Source organism: Sus scrofa, chromosome 14 (assembly GCF_054392235.1).
Source record: "Sus scrofa isolate SSC_HxYL_T2T_F1_AM1 chromosome 14, Sscrofa_HxYL_maternal_Yorkshire_Landrace_v2.0, whole genome shotgun sequence".
NCBI lineage: Eukaryota > Metazoa > Chordata > Mammalia > Artiodactyla > Suidae > Sus > Sus scrofa.
The window spans coordinates 99,947,858-99,963,687 of record NC_139396.1 but is presented as its reverse complement, the minus strand read 5'-3'; the positions used below and the strand labels follow the sequence as shown (position 1 = coordinate 99,963,687).

The 15,830-nt window shown below is 38.5% G+C and overlaps 1 protein-coding gene across 12 annotated transcripts in view; it reads right to left on the bottom strand.

Annotated features, from left to right (window-relative positions):
• Positions 1–2,843: 2,843 nt before the first annotated feature.
• Positions 2,844–15,830, bottom strand: part of SAMD8 (sterile alpha motif domain containing 8) — a 59,351-nt gene continuing 46,364 nt past the window's right edge. For 3 of the 12 annotated variants that reach the window (XM_013983361.3, XM_005671120.4, XM_005671121.4), the window contains exons 4-6: positions 15,319–15,436; positions 8,048–8,198; positions 2,844–7,873 (exon numbers count right to left, since the gene is read on the bottom strand). In XM_013983361.3, coding sequence (XP_013838815.1) covers positions 7,569–7,873; positions 8,048–8,198; positions 15,319–15,436 — 574 coding nt within the window. In that variant the 3' untranslated portion in view covers positions 2,844–7,568. Of the gene's footprint in view, positions 7,874–8,047; positions 8,199–13,544; positions 15,179–15,318; positions 15,437–15,830 lie in introns of those variants that run through there. The other 9 variants (XR_014828173.1, XR_014828170.1, XR_014828171.1 and 6 more) reach the window with 3 other exon arrangements.

Here is a 15,830-nt window from a genome sequence, read left to right as displayed (position 1 = left end):
ATACCACAGCTCACAGCAATGCCAGAACCTTAACCCTCTGAGCAAGGCAAGAGATTGAACCCATGTTCTCATGGATACTAGTGGGTTCGTTAACCACTGAGCCACATCAGGAACTCTGGGAAAATGGTATTTTTAAAAAGTATATATAACTGCATCCCTTTGATGTACAGCAGAAATTAGGACAATATTGTAAATCAATTACACTTTAATGAAAACAAGTTCTCTTAGAAGGAGAACGAAAGGCTGGGGCACAGGCGTGGGAGAAGAGTTTTCAATATATACAGTTTGTTGGGGCACAGGCGTGGGAGAAGAGTTTTCAATATATACAGTTTGTTACCATGCTCATGAATTATTTACTGGAAATTAATGACTTTTTAAAAAGAGATTAAGAATCACAGGCACCACTGTGTAATCAGTCATGAAGTAATTCAGAATCTTGCCTGGACAATGAGCCTTATCACATTTCTGCATGTAAGACTTGAACTATGTTGACGTCCTCAAATTGGCAGTCTGGAAAAACAGGATCAAATTTTATGTACATTGACATCTTATTGATGAAGGCAGCTGATTAGTCATATCAAAAAAACCCCTTAGGTACCCCTTAGTATTCTCTTTAGAGTGGGATCTGGTGCTCTTAAAGCTGGAATATGAACAGATCATTGTGGTTTTGTATTTCTGGCTCTCATGGGGAGTTCTGTCAGCTAAGAACATATAGCATTTCAGGATCATGCTACTCCAGCAGAAACCTTACAGCTATCATCTGTTCTTTTTCAAAGTTACAGCTGAGGGTAATCACTGAGCTCCTTCTGAGGTGACCACAGCAACCCTTCTCAAGTCTTCACCAGAGCATGCTCCCACTTCACTTAATGCCCATGGCAGGCCAGCATTCCAACAGGTGAGTTAGGTGTTCAAGCAGAAGAGAGACAATTTTGAATACAAGGTATATATCCTAGATTCATACTGCACCAGCCAGTAGCAGTTGGCAGCTCATTTGTTTTGTGTCTTGATCTTCCCTGGCTGTGGGCAAAGGCCTCCTACAAACTGTGCCCACTCCTGGTTCCTTGACCTACTTACTACCTTGGGCTTTCCAGCCTTCCTTTCATGGCTAGTGATCTTTTGTGTACTTTCCACCTTTGTCCCTCCCACCCCCTTTTTTAAATTTTCTTTTTATGGCCAAACTGTGGCATGTGGAAGTTCCTGGGCTAAGAGCTGAATCAGAGCTGCAGCTACTGGCCAACACCACAGCCACAGGAATGCAGAATCTGAGCCTTTGCCACAGCTTGGGGCAATGCCAGATCCTTAACCCACTGAGGGAGGCCCGGGATTGAACCCACATCGTCATGGATACTAGTTGGGTTCTGAACCCATTGAGCCACGACAGAACTCCTGTTCCTCCTCTTTTTGACTTAAGACTTCTGCTCTTTGTCAATTCCTCTTTTACAGAACTGCTTATACCCACAATCTAGACCCAGGCAACAAACATTCCCAATGCTTTCATTTAAAATTAAATCAAATGTATGTTCTGTCAACAGTTCCCTAATACATACACAAATAAAGTCAGGGTTTTTGGGGTTTTTTGGTTTTGTTTTTGCATGACAATTAGAGTCCTCTAAGCCTTTTATCATGCCCCAATGAGTTATCCTTCAGAGAGGAATCAGTTCAAGTTTCACATGCTTAGTGAATTCTTCTAGGATCTTTAGTCCCCAGTGAGCTCTTCCTCTCCCAAACTACTATTAAATAAAGAGAGTACATTTGTCTATTGCCTCAGTGGTTTCCAAACATTTACTTCTCCCATTCTCAACCCTTTTTTCAAAAAGAAATCCTTCTAGGAAAGCCAAAGACGTAAAACATCACCACTGGATGAAAATGGTATGAGCTCCAACTCCCTTCCTCTACCCCAGATGTTCATTCAGGCAGTTTTAAAACCACTGGCCTATTCCACCAATGAATGTTGTTAGTTCTATTTTTATGTCATCCTCCCCGCTGGGTTTTTAATTCCCTGGAAATACAGGCCCTGTGTTACTGACTTAAATTCAACTGCTATTTTAGCACTATGTACCAGTTACAGAGCCAGAAAAGCTATACGACTTAATAATCTAGGCCTTAACACAGCCTATGAGGTAGGCATTTCTCCCTACCTTTTACATGTAAAGTTAAGTGGAGCTGGGAAAAAAGACCCAACTTAAGCAGCAGCAGAGATAATTAAACCCATACCTAGGTCCTCAGAGTCTAAACCCATCTTCTATTCCATTAAGCAGCCTCTTGGTGTTTTTGACTACTGTTTTCCAGAGTTCCCAAGACAGACAAGCTGGTGCCTGCACCAGAGAGGCTACAGTAAGTAGCGACTGTGAATTAGTAATGTGAATCAGTCATGAATTAGAAAACCTTTATGGTCCTGTGATAATACTTAAGTGTCCCAACTACTACATGGCTCTGGGCTGCTGGGTTACCCCTAGGAACTGTGTTCCCTTCTTTTCCTGCTCATCAGTATTTCCAAAGCTAACCTTCTATATAATCTGCAATTAAAACAAATCCCAAACCAACAAACAAAATGTCCAGGAATAAGTAGCTATTTGCTTCCATTTCCCCCCTCTCGACTTAATCTATATTTATTCTGATATCCTCAGGAAGATTATTTTTCTTTCCTAGTTTACAGAAATGAAAAGAGAAAGGGAAATGGCTTATCAAATAGATAATTAAGAATTAGTAAATACCAGGGACTAGACCCTATATTAGGATTTAAAGCTGCAGGGCCCAATCATTTGCATAAATAAAAATCATCATATAAAAAATAGACCAGCTACATTAACAATGTGAAGACATTTAAATAAGAGACTGCAACATAACTTTTAAATGTTTTATTTTTAGTGTTTTAAAACATTTTAATACAACAAAGATATAAAATAATATATTAGTTAAATCTGGATTTAATTTAGAATCAAGATATTTACTTATATACAATACTGTGCTTCAAGGTATGGCTACACAGGAACTTTCACATCTTCAAGTAATACTAGTTTCTCCGTAGACGAGTGACATTTAGGTAGAATTCTTAAAACAAAACATGCCCACTTTAGCCCAAGCTAATTTTGCTTCCCCCATTAAGTAACAATTTCCACTTTATTTCATATCAGAAATACTTGAGTTGTGCTAATAATCCATAGATTCTTTGAATAAAAATTATTCAAATTAAGCATTTTAAAGATGATAATGATAACACTGCTTGGCTAGTTCAGACAACCCAGTAGTTCAGATTCAAAGAGATCTGAAAAAATAATGAACTTAACACAGTATTCCTTCTCCTTTCATATCAGGCACAAAGCTTCCTCATGCTTAACCGTGATGTACACTGATAAAAGTCCTTTGGCTAATTTAGGGTAGAACATATTCTAAAAACCAACTTTTGGAGCTGAATTATGGCTTACTGATTTCGTAGATGTTCTTACTGAACTTGATGCAAAGTATCCAGCTACATTTTAATTACTTGAAATTGGTGGCATTTGTTGGGGGTGAGGGATAGGTGAGAGGGGACCCAAACCTACTTCCACAGTACTTTCAGTCACTTAAAGTCACTCAAAGAAGAAGGAAAAAAACCCTCAACCTCTTTCCTTTCACATTAGTCACCTGAAGCAGTCTGAGTTTTAATGTCATTAACAATTTTCCTCTACACAGTTATGGGGTAATTCAGGCTAAACATTTTACAAATGTAAACGGTCTTAAGTGCCAAGTAAAGATAGCATTAAAGCTGACATGCTTTGCTGGTTTTGAAACTATCTAATACTATTTAAGAAAGCCATGGGACTATTCTAAAAAGAGCTTTCCTGTCTCAAATGCCTGAATGCTGTAAAGAACTCACAAATGACTATTATTATAATTACTTTTAGTAAGGGATAACGTAAGTCTACAAGAAGACTATTAAATAATTAAATTTATTAGATCAGAGAGTTTAAAACAATATGGTTAATGTTCTCAAACATTCTGGAATAAGAATCCTTAAAAGTTTACTATGAAACTGATAAACTGCCTTTTACTGAATATAATCAAAGCAAGTTAGTGTTATGAATATGACTTTGAACATATAACACTTTCCAAACAGATGTCCCTAAAACACATAGTTTCATATTAGCTATACAATAATTTGGCGCCTCTGTTCTCCATTTATAAAATCGTAAGATTTTTGGAATTCTAAGTAACAACACTCAGGCAGGTAGAGGGTAGGGAAGAACGCCACTTTCAGTGTCAGTCTCTAGCATCAGCTTCTGCTTGTAAAACAGTCCATACTTATTTAACTGGTTCTACAGCTAAGCTCATTGATTTCTGGTTTGGAGATACTACTAAATAGCCTAGCATACTGAAGTTTTATTTTCACCCTAGTAATTCTGGCCACAGAGAACTATGGAGAATATAGGCATGTTGAGAATTCTCTAAGACAGAGAAAAAAAGGTTTCTCCCAAATTATTTGGTGATAATTAGCAAACTTGCCTTCTTCCAAACCACCTGTTCCCTACAAACTTCAATTATCCTCAGTAACACTGACCTTCATGATATAAAAAAAAAAAAAAACGAAAAAAAAATTAAGGTAATGCTGCCCCAAGGAAAAAGCATCGAGGATTTTCACTATAACCTCCAGCTTGCATACCCAAACAAAAAAACCTTCTTGATTCCTTCTATACTGAGGTCTCAATATCTAATGATGTAAGCCTGTTACATGTTTGCAACTGTAGACAAGGTCAAAAAACATGTAGATAAATAAGGTATGTAGCTTCTCTACCTAGCCACACCAACACCCAAAATGTAAATCTAACTTCATTATGGTTTAGATTTTTTTTCCTTTTTTGGGCCGCACTAGCAGCATATGGGAGTTCCCTGGCTAGGGGTTGAATTGGAGCTGTAGCTGCTGGCCTATACCACAGCCACAGCCATTTGGGATCCAATCTGCCTCTGTGACCTACACACCACAGCTCATGGCAATGACAGATCCTTAACCTACTAAGGCCAGGGATCAAACCTTCGACCTCATGGCTATCAGTCAGGTTTGTTTCTGCTGAGCCACAATGGGAAACAAACTCCCTAGATTTTTTAACAAGAAAAAAAAAAAAATACAAAGACAAAATCTGGAAATTTCTGGACAAAACAAAAAGCAACAAAAATAGAGTTTTTGTATTAAAAAAGAAATGGAAAAGAATTTTGTCTCAAAGTTTTCCAAGGAAGAGACTTGGAGATGATTAATTTATGTAAACACTGCCATGTAATAGTTATAACACTAAATTATAAATCTAGTTTACCTTTTCCTCAAAACAGATTATGATAAATGCAAGGCTGGCAAGTTATTTTAGAATCCTCATTGCAGTCAGCTGTTAGACATTCTCAACATAAATAGCTCTGCAAAGTTACTTGCAATTTTTTTCTATTTAGTTCTAGAATAGAACCCATATGAAGGAAAGAAGACTGATGTTAGGCAGTTAACCATTAAGCAGCTATTCAACATTTTTTTTTCTTTTTACGGCCACATCTGTGGCATATAGAAGTTCCTGGGTCAGGGGTTGAATTGGAGCTGTAGCTGCCACCTATCCCAAAGACACGGCCACACCTGATTCAAGCCACATCAGTGATTTATGCCGCAGCTTGTGGCAATGCTGGATCCTTAACCCACTGAGTGAGGCCAGGGATCAAACCTGTATCCTCACAAAGATGTCAGGTCCCTAACCCACTGAGCCACAATGGGAACTCCCTACTCAACATTCCTGAATTAATATTGCCACAGATTTTTTTCAACCATTTTTCCAAAAGCCAACACCAGTCCCTAATTAAGTTCAGCCCTGTTCTGTCATTTGGAAAAAGTGAGAGTTACACATCTGTTGACCTCAAGGGTCAAACTACTCTAATTGGCACAAGGAACATCCCTCAACCTCCAATGATTATGCAATTTCCTTTGATGAACTGCTGGCATTTTCATCCCCAGCATATAACAGAATCAATAATTTAAGACATTCTAAGATTCTGAAGTATATGATTTAAAAGCATAATAAAACTTCAATTGCCTTGTGCCATTTCTCAAGTGAAAATAAAAAGAAATGTTCAGAGTAGACCTAAATCAGGGTCACTCAACATTAGTTGAAACTTGTTTATATAATATTTGCTTCTGGCCCAATCCATTCAGGTTCCTCTATAGCTTATACAGAGTGGGAATATGATTCAAAGTGCAAAAATAAAATATTTCACCCACATAAGGAGCAAGTTTCTGCTAAGTGGCCTAATTTTAGACCTCAATATACCAGCACCTTTTCTATCTCCTTATTTTAAAATGGAATGTAAAAACTACACAATTCATATTCTAAGTGGCTAAGCTCATCAGTTGGAGTTCAAATTTCAATTCCATAACCACTGTCAGAACTACTGTTAAAAAAAAAATCATTAAAAGTAAAGTGACAAATGTTATCACAGAGGTCAAATTACTTACTAGTGTTGTAAACAGCAACTAAGTTATATTACTTCCTGACTGCCAAATTAAGACTAAATATAAAGAATGTATGTACATAACTATATTTTAAAATAAAAAACAAAACTTTTTTGTATCTGAATATGTCTGAGACTGCTTGCTTCTGATGGCCAAGAATGAGAAATTTCAAAAACCAAAAAGTTACATTACACCTGCAACCTGTTATAAATTTCAGAACGAGAAAAATTCTTTGCATGCATACCTCCCTACTTAAGAACAGAAGAACTTTATCTGATAAAACACTCCACTATTTTTCTCATTAAATAATATCATTAAAAAGCATAAAATTGGGCTGTCATCTGTCTCACTAACAGCTATAGCACAAAGTTATTCCAGGTACTTAAATCAATAAAATTAAGCCAATTTTATTTTTATTTATGGATGCAGCCATTTTTCCTTCATGAATACTTACTGATGGTCATGCTGAACCTTCAGAAAAAAACAGGAATTGCATCTTTTGTTACATCTTTGGTGAAAAATGCCAATACTATACTGATACTTTGACATCTCATGTATGGCCCCTTTTATTCTCTTGTTTCATGCATCCTGGTATATTCAGTATACTTTTCTTAAAGATGGTTCAGAAGGCAAAAATTAATTTGTTAGTGAAATGGATCACTTTCCAGAGTTGCATAAAAAAAAAAATCCACAGAGATTAGTTCAAAGAACAAGACCGCTCACTTGGTAAGAATTTTTCTCTGAAGATAATTTCTTGACTAGAGTCCTACTGGAAATTAAATAAAAAAATCTTTCAACCAGCCAATGGTTTAAGTTCATTTAAGTTCAATAGGCAAATACTCAATAGATAAAGATAAGAGCCTAACTTAATCACAACATTAAATCTGCCTAAAGTGGGCAGAAAACATCTACTTAAGCTTTCTGTTCAAACAGACTGGTAAGGCCCCTTGATTGTTCTTTCTTGCTTTCTACATTCACTGCCTTGCTCAGAACAGGGAACTTTACTTTGTCAAACATATAGGCCAAAAGCAAGACATCCAGGAACAACCTAGGGGGAAAAGGAAAAGTCACTTTCAACAAGGACTGTATATAGTCATGAATCCATTGGTCTTCATCCAATTAGTCTTTTCATTATTGCTGGTTTTGAAAATGGCCAACAATATTCATTTGGTACTGTACCATTAACATTGCATTCAAAAAAAGAAAACATGGGAAACCAAATTCTTGCTCTCCTACTCTGCTGATATGCTCTGGTATTGGCTAGTGTATGGTAGTACAAAAAGAGTCTTGTCGTAATATAAAAAGCAATAAACACATCAATGGAATAATGTTCATGGGCAGCCAAAATGAAGAAGATTCCAAAGAGGTTGAGAACCCAGGATAAAGTATGCAAGAAATTCCAGCTTCTTGGTGTATCTGAGAAAAGGACAGAAAAATCATTGTAAAACCACATTTCATCCAATGTTTCTTAGTCATATCTTTCTTAGACCAGGTTGTTTCTCCCGCTCTTCATAGAATTCGACACCCTTCCCACAGCCTCCTCTGCAGCTAGTCATTTGACAGGCATAGAAGCACTAAAGAGATACTTACATTCAGTGACAAAGAAATTCAGCATAGTTAGGACGACTGTGTGGCCACTGAACATGTAATCTCCACAAGTATGAACGCCAGTTAGGGTCATACCAAAGCCACTCCAAATGGCAAAGGCCCGGTGTAGTTTCTCCCATACACTGCCATATATCTATAAAGAAAGCGAAGCATTAGTGCTTCAAATGCTTAGAGTGGCAGAAGCTCCTGCCACTCCTAATGAAATTCAAAGGCTGAATAACTTATAAATAAAATTTAAACAAAAGCAACCAGACTCCCAGTCTAATTAGTTCCAGACATCAAAAATGGGTAGTCAGGGAGTTCCCGTAGTGGCTCAGTGATTAACGAACCTGACTGGCATCCATGAGTACACAGGTTTCAACCCCTGGCCTCACTCAGTTGGGTTCAGGATCTGGTGTTGCCGTGAGCTATGCTGTAGGTTGCAGATGCAGCTCGGATCCCGAGTTGCTGTGGCCCTGGCGTAGGCTGGTGGCTACAGCTCTGATTGGACCCCTAGCCTGGGAACCTCCATATGTTGTGGGTGCAGCCCTAAAAAGACAGACAAAAAAAGGGGGGGGTCAAAGCTTGGTTGCACTCAGAAATATTTTGGTAATTAAATAAAATCAATATAATTCAAACTTCTGTACTAGGAGTTCCTTTACAATGAAAAGCTCACTACAACACAAAAATATTTCCAAGTTTTAAACGCTACAATACAGTAATATTTGCCTGGCTGTTCCTTTTAATAATAAATAGGATATGACAGAGACAATGGCTATTCCCCCTTTTCACTGGTAATAGCATCTCGCTTATCTGAAGAGGCAATAAACTTAACCAAAACACTGCACTTCCCAGCCTCCCTGGCAGTTAAGTGTGGCTAGGTAACTAAGTTCTGTACAACAAGATGTAAGTGGAAGTATAAAAGACTTCTGCGAAGGCTATACATAAAGGAAAGAGACAGCTTGTAGGAAATCTTTTCTACCTTTCCTTCTTTTAGCCTACAACTCAGACATGATAGTTAAAGTTCTAGCAGCCATGCTGGACCACAAAGTAGCCTTAAGGGTGCAAGCCAAATGTTAGAATAGGAAAACAGAAAGACAGAAGAATCATGGATTTTTGATGATGCCATAAAGTTATCACACCTGACCTGGAGTACTTACTTTCAGATTTCTATTCTGAGAGAGGATAAACAGTTGTTTGTTAAACCACAGTCACCTTGAGGTTCCTATTATTGGCAGCCAAACCTAAACCCAACTCCCACACATACACTTAAAAAAAAGCAATCCATTTTGAGGAAGAATTTGAACAATGTTCCCTTTTTTAAAAAAAGTATTTAACATAATAACAATACAAAAAGCGCTGCCTTTTATGTGCATTAGTGTGTGCAGCATGCTATGTGCTTATATGTTACTGCACTTAATTTCCACAAAAATCCTATGAGGTGATTCAATTGTGCAGATGAGGAAACTGGCTTAGAGAGATCACACAGCTAGTAATTCACAAGGAGGTGAACCCAGGGTGTCCAATTCCAAAGCCCTATGTCTTAAAGATTCTACTACGGCGAAAGAAATATTCTCGTTAGATTTACAACTTTGGAGTTCCTGTCGTGGAGCTGTGGAAACAAATCCAACTAGGAACCATAAGGGTGCAGGTTCGATCCCTGGCCTTGCTCAGTGGCTTAAGGATCTGGCGTTGCAGTGAGCTGTGGTGTAGGTTGAAGACACAGCTCAGATCCTGCATTGCTGTGGCTGTGGTGTAGGCAGTAGCTGTAGCTCTGGCTGGACCCCTAGCCTGGGAACCTCCATATGCCGTGAGTGTGGCCCTAAAAAGAAAATGAAAACAAACAAACAACAAAAGTATCACAACTTCACTAAAAATCTCCCTGCTGAATACATACCACCCAACTTTCCCTTTCTGCCTCAGTTGATGGCAGGAAGAGTGAAATTTATTATTAAGAGAAAATGAAAGTACTAAAATATACCTGGTTTGGCTCTTTCCACAACCTCTAATGAGAACAGGGTTAGCAATGTTACTCTCATGAAAGTGAAAAATTAGGCAGTGAAGAACGGAGACTGCTGGGAAACTGTCTCAGCCAAGGAGAGGGAACAAGTGATGCCAAAGAAAGCAATTATTGCTCAATTACTCAAGTATTCCCATTCTTTTCAATCTTGAAATGTCCCAAATATCCTTCCAGAAAAATAATAATTGAAACAAAACACAACACAATGAATTTAATCACTTTGATGAAAAATTTGCTTTGTGTTCCTTTTCTTAAGGTGTTTCCATCGCTAAATCTCAAAAATAGACATATTCTAGGTTTTGTCTCCAAACCTACTACTTCTGGGCATGAGATTTCAAGCAATTACTCTATTACAATAAAAATGCCCTATGGAGTTTAGTGTAAGGGATTTGATTGCTAGTTAATATCACTCTAACTTTCTATTTTTAATGACTGCTGCAAATAATTCGGGTCAACAAGTAGGCTATAAGTCAAAGCAATTAACAGTATTTAGGGCAGATTTGAATAGAAATGTCCACATAAAACTAACTGATAATGAAAAACTGTCATTAGAGACAGAAAAAAGGGCTGTCCATATGGTAGAGGGATGGTATCTAATTTATCTCTGTAGCACATGTTGCAGCCCTATGCACATATATTCTTCTCTTTAGAGGCTGACCCACAATTAAATCCCTCAGCTGTAGGAAATTCTCTTTTCATTGTAATAAGCTTACATATTTCTTCTTTCAAATCTCTTACAATCAATTAGCATACTATCTGGGGGAAACTTTTCTATCCTTCCTTCACACCGTGCACAGAAATAAATTCAATACATATGACAACTAAAGAATGTCACTGGCTACCAGGTTCTACAAGAATGAAGTCATCAAAAAAAAAAAAAAAACAAACAAAAAAAAAGGAGTTCCCGTCGTGGCACAGTGGTTAACGAATCCGACTAGGAACCATGAGGTTGCGGGTTCAGTCCCTGCCCTTGCTCAGTGGGTTAACGATCCGGCGTTGCCGTGAGCTGTGGTGCAGGTTGCAGACGCGGCTCGGATCCCCCGTTGCTGTGGTTCTGGCGTAGGCTGGTGGCTACAGCTCCGATTCGACCCCTAGCCTGGGAACCTCCATATGCCGTGGGAGCGGCCCAAGAAATAGCAAAAACACAAAAAAAAAAAAAAAAAAAAAAAAAAAAAGAATGTAGTCATTAGCCACTGTGGTTGCTGACCTTCAACATACCCTGAAAGGATATCAGGAGGGAGATGAGGAATGAGGCACTCTGTGCTCTAAGAAAATTGAAAGAATAGACCTGCAGAACAGTTAGTTTTTGTGTTTTTTTTTGCCTTTTCAGGGCCGCACTTGCAGCATATGGAGGTTCCCAGGCTAGGAGTTGAATCAGAACTGTAGCCGCTGGCCTATACCACAGCCACAGCAACGCCAAATCTGAGCTGCATCCACGACCTACATCACAGCTCAGCACAACAATGGATCCTCAACCTACTGAGTGAGGCCAGGGATCGAACCCGAGTCCTCATGGATACCAGTCAGATTCGTTCCCACTGAGCCATGACAGGAACTCCCAAACAGGTATTTTTAAGAGAAAATTTTATGAACTCTGTTTCTTTCATCTTCCCATACTCAGGAAAGCACTGAAATTACTAACTAAGCCATCCGCTCCTTACGATAGCAGCAACTTTCTATCAAGATACGTGCTTCTCCAAAATCACAAAAATGCTGGCCTTCCCCCTCACATCTTTAGAGCATTTCCTCAGAGCTATCCATGAGGCTGTCTCCCAGGCTATAATTTAAGTAAGTCTCGGAACAAAACTGAAATTCACAGCTCTCACGTTGTGTATTTTTATTTAAGATTTAAATATAAAACATAAGACCATAAAAGTCTCAGATATAATCTTTCATTAAGCAGAATGGCAGTGGCTCCAAAAATTGATATTACAATTTTCAGCATGTTATGTTCTTTAATTTCATAACTCCACTTACAGAAATTTTTAAAAAATGATTTAAAAAAAGCATTAAATGTACAAGGATATTTATGACACCAATGTTTATAAATAATAAGATTTGAAAATAACCTAAATGTACATCATTTGGAGATTAGAACACCCTGCAGCTATTATAAAGATGAGGTATTTTTTCAGAAAAAAGTAAACAACATACTATTATTAAATAAAATATAATCTAAAGAACAATGACTGAAATATAATCCTAGCTTTTGTTTAAAAAGTATATCAGAGTTCCCTGGTGGCTCAATGGGTTAAGGATCAGCATTGTGACTGCTTTGGCTCAGGTTTGATCCCTAGACCAGGAACTTCCAAATGCCACAGGTGTGGCTAAAAAACACAAATAAATAAAAAACAGGAGTTCCTGCTATGGTGCAGCCCATCACAGTGGGGTAAAGGATCCAGCATTGTCACAGCTGAAACATCGGTCACAGCTGCAGCTCAGACTCAATCCCTGCCTGGAGAACTTCTGTATGCTGCAGGTGTGGCCATAAAAATTAAAAATTAAAAATTAAATAAAATATAAAAAATATGTTATCTTTATACTTATGTGAATATGTAAACATGCTTAAAAACTGTCCATACGCGTAGTTCCTGCTGTGGCACAATGGGATCAGCAGTGTCTTGGGGGCGCTGGGATGTAGGTTCAATTCCCAACCCAGCACAGTGGGTTAAGGATCCAGTGTTGTAGCACAGTGATGTCACAACTGCAGCTCGGATCTGATTCCTGGCCTGGGAATACCATGTGCCACGGGGCAGCCAAAAAAGCAAAAAAGAAAGTCCATATAACTATACATACCACTCTTAACAGTATTATTTATGGGGTGTAGTGAAAGAAGAGAGAATTTTGTGAGACTTTATTTCTATAAAATTTGATTTTTTTTTTTTTTTTTTTGTCTTTTTGTCCTCTTAGGGCCGCACTAGCGGCACATGGAGGTTCCTAGGCTAGGGGTCTAATCCGAGCCGCATCTGCAACCTACACCACAACTCACAGCAATGCTGGATCCTTAACTCACTGAGTGAGGTCAGGGATTGAACCCGCAACCTCATGGTTCCTAGTCGGATTCAATTCCGCTGCACCATGACGGGAACTCCAAAATTTGAATTTTTACAATAAGTTCATGTAACTTTATAATTAGAAAAAATATGTATCCTTTTGGGGGAAAAGAGAAGAAACAAAAACAGCTTTTTTTTTTTTTTTGGTCTTTTTAAGGCTGCACCTGTGGTATAAGGAAGTTCCCAGGCTAGAGGTACAATCAGAGCTGTAGTTGCCGGCCTATGCCACAGCCACAGCAATACAGGATCCAAGCTACATCTTCAACCTAAACCACAGGTCATGGCAACGCTGGCTCCATAACCCACCAAGTGAAGCCAGAGATTGAACCCAAGTCCTCATGGATACTAACTGGGTTTGTTACTGGTGAGCTACAAAGGAAACTCCCCAAAACAGCTTTCACCTTAAAACTAAAACCTTTACACTAAATTTTGTTTTTTTAGGGCCACACCTGTGGCATATGGCAGTTCCAAGACAATAGGCTGAACCTCAGCTTCAGCTGTTGGCCTATGCCACAGCCATAGCAACATGGGATCCTAACCGTGTCTGTGACCTATACCACAGCTCACAGCACAGCTAGATCCTTAACCCACTGAGCATACAGGGATCCAACCTGCATCCTCATAGATACTACTCAGGTTCTTTTTTTTTTTTTTTTTTTTTTTTTTGGTCTTTTTGCCTTTTCTAGGGCCGCTTCCTGAGGCATATGGAGGTTCCCAGCCTAGGGGTCTAGTCGGAATTGTAGCCAAGGCCTACGCCAGACACACCAACCCGGGATCCTTAATCCACTGAGCAAGGGCAGGGATCGAACCCGCAACCTCATGGTTCCTAATTGGATTCGTTAACCACTACGCCACGATGGGAACTCCAATACTAGTCAGGTTCTTAACCCACTGAGCCACAACAGGAACTCCTCTTTTACACTAAATTCTAAGTGTCATTAACCTTCCTCCTTTCTTAATGGTCAATCTCCTTATACCTGGGAAGTCTAGTCACCCCTTCGGCTCAAGGTTGTATTTTTAGTTCTTGATCTCCTTTGGATGCTTAACCTTCCCTTGTCAGCATTTCAGCTATTTATATTCAGGTGAAGAACTAACACTTTATTTTGTTTTACACTTCACAAACAATATCAAAATAACAACAAAGGTATAAGGATATCATTTGAATATTTGGGAACACATATACCTAAAGCATGGAGGCTTAGAAAAGTAGGCTAACAAATTCTTTTGTCCAAATTTAATAAGTCACAATAGCCAATTTTGTATATAAAGCACAGTTGATCTTCAGGGTTTTTAAAAAATTTTTTTCCTCTTTTTCAGCCATGCCCATGGCATACGGAAGTACCTGGGCCAGGGATCGAATCCAGGCCACAGCTGTGGCAACACTGGATCATATCATTAACCCATTGCACCACAGTGGGAACTCCATAAATTAAAAAAAATTTTTAAACTCATTACCCTGGTTGTTTGTTCCCATCTGCATAATCTATCCTCTTTCAATTTAACCAGAAGATATGTTTACAGTGTATCAAACAAGCTACAAAGAATAAAACAAAACTTAGCCATTATTTAAATACATCTTAGAAAGAATAAAGTTTAGAGCAGTGGCTACTACATTTTAAATAAGATAGGGTCCAACTACAACAGGTTTTTAAAAAGGAGTGACGAGAAAAATGAAGAGACCAGAGTCATGTCATATGAGGAACTAAAGATGCTGAGGATGGTAGGTAGGAGAGGGAAGCAGATAATCAAAAGTTACTTTTTTTCTACAGCACTGAACTAGTACTAATGGATGAAACCAACAGGTAGCTAGATTCCAGCTTAAGATTTTCACCAAATTATTTCTAGAGTTTTATTGTAGATACTCAAAATTCTAAAAGCACATTTTAATAGTAAAAGCAGTCTTAAGAGTTCTGCTATTGCACAACAGGATTGGTGGCATCTCTGTAGTGCTAGGATGCAGGTTCCATCCCTGGGCCAGGACAGAAGGTTAAAGGTTCCACTGTTGCCACAACTGTGCTGTAGGTTGCAAGTGTGCTCAGATCTGATCCTTGGCCAGGAACTCTATATGTTATTGGGCAGCCACAAAAAGGAAAGAAAAAGAAAAATAAAAGGAAAAGCAAAGTCTTAGCCTGAGTTCATATATGGTGCTATCAACACACTAAGAACAAAAACAAAGAATGATAAAGAAGGTAGTAGGCTACCTTTCCAGTACACTGCAGGTGCTGTCCTGGCACGGAGAGGGAGGTCACAAACATGGTAAAGCAGCGAAGCAAGAATACAGTGCCCATCAGACTACAAAGCCTTCGCAGAAGTATTGACCTGTGAACAGAATGACCAAAAAGGGAGAAAGATCAGAAGAAAACAAACCAAAACATCCTAGGCATCTAATGTTTACTTAAAGGGAGAGCAAGCAAGAAAGCCACGAGATTATTTGAAGAGGACAGAAATCTGAAAGACTATCCAAAGAATAACTGTCCAACAGAACTTTCTGCAATGATGGAAATGTTTAACTGCACTGACCAATAAGCTATCTACATGTGGCTCTTGAGCACTTGAAATTTGACTAGTACAACTGAGGAAGTGAATTTTACTTCATTTTCACTAAATTAAATTTAAATAGCCACATGTGGCTAGCACCTGCTACGCAGACCTAGAAACATTTCACAGATAAGAAAATTTTTAAAAGAAAGTAAGAGTTATGCAAGAGAGAAGA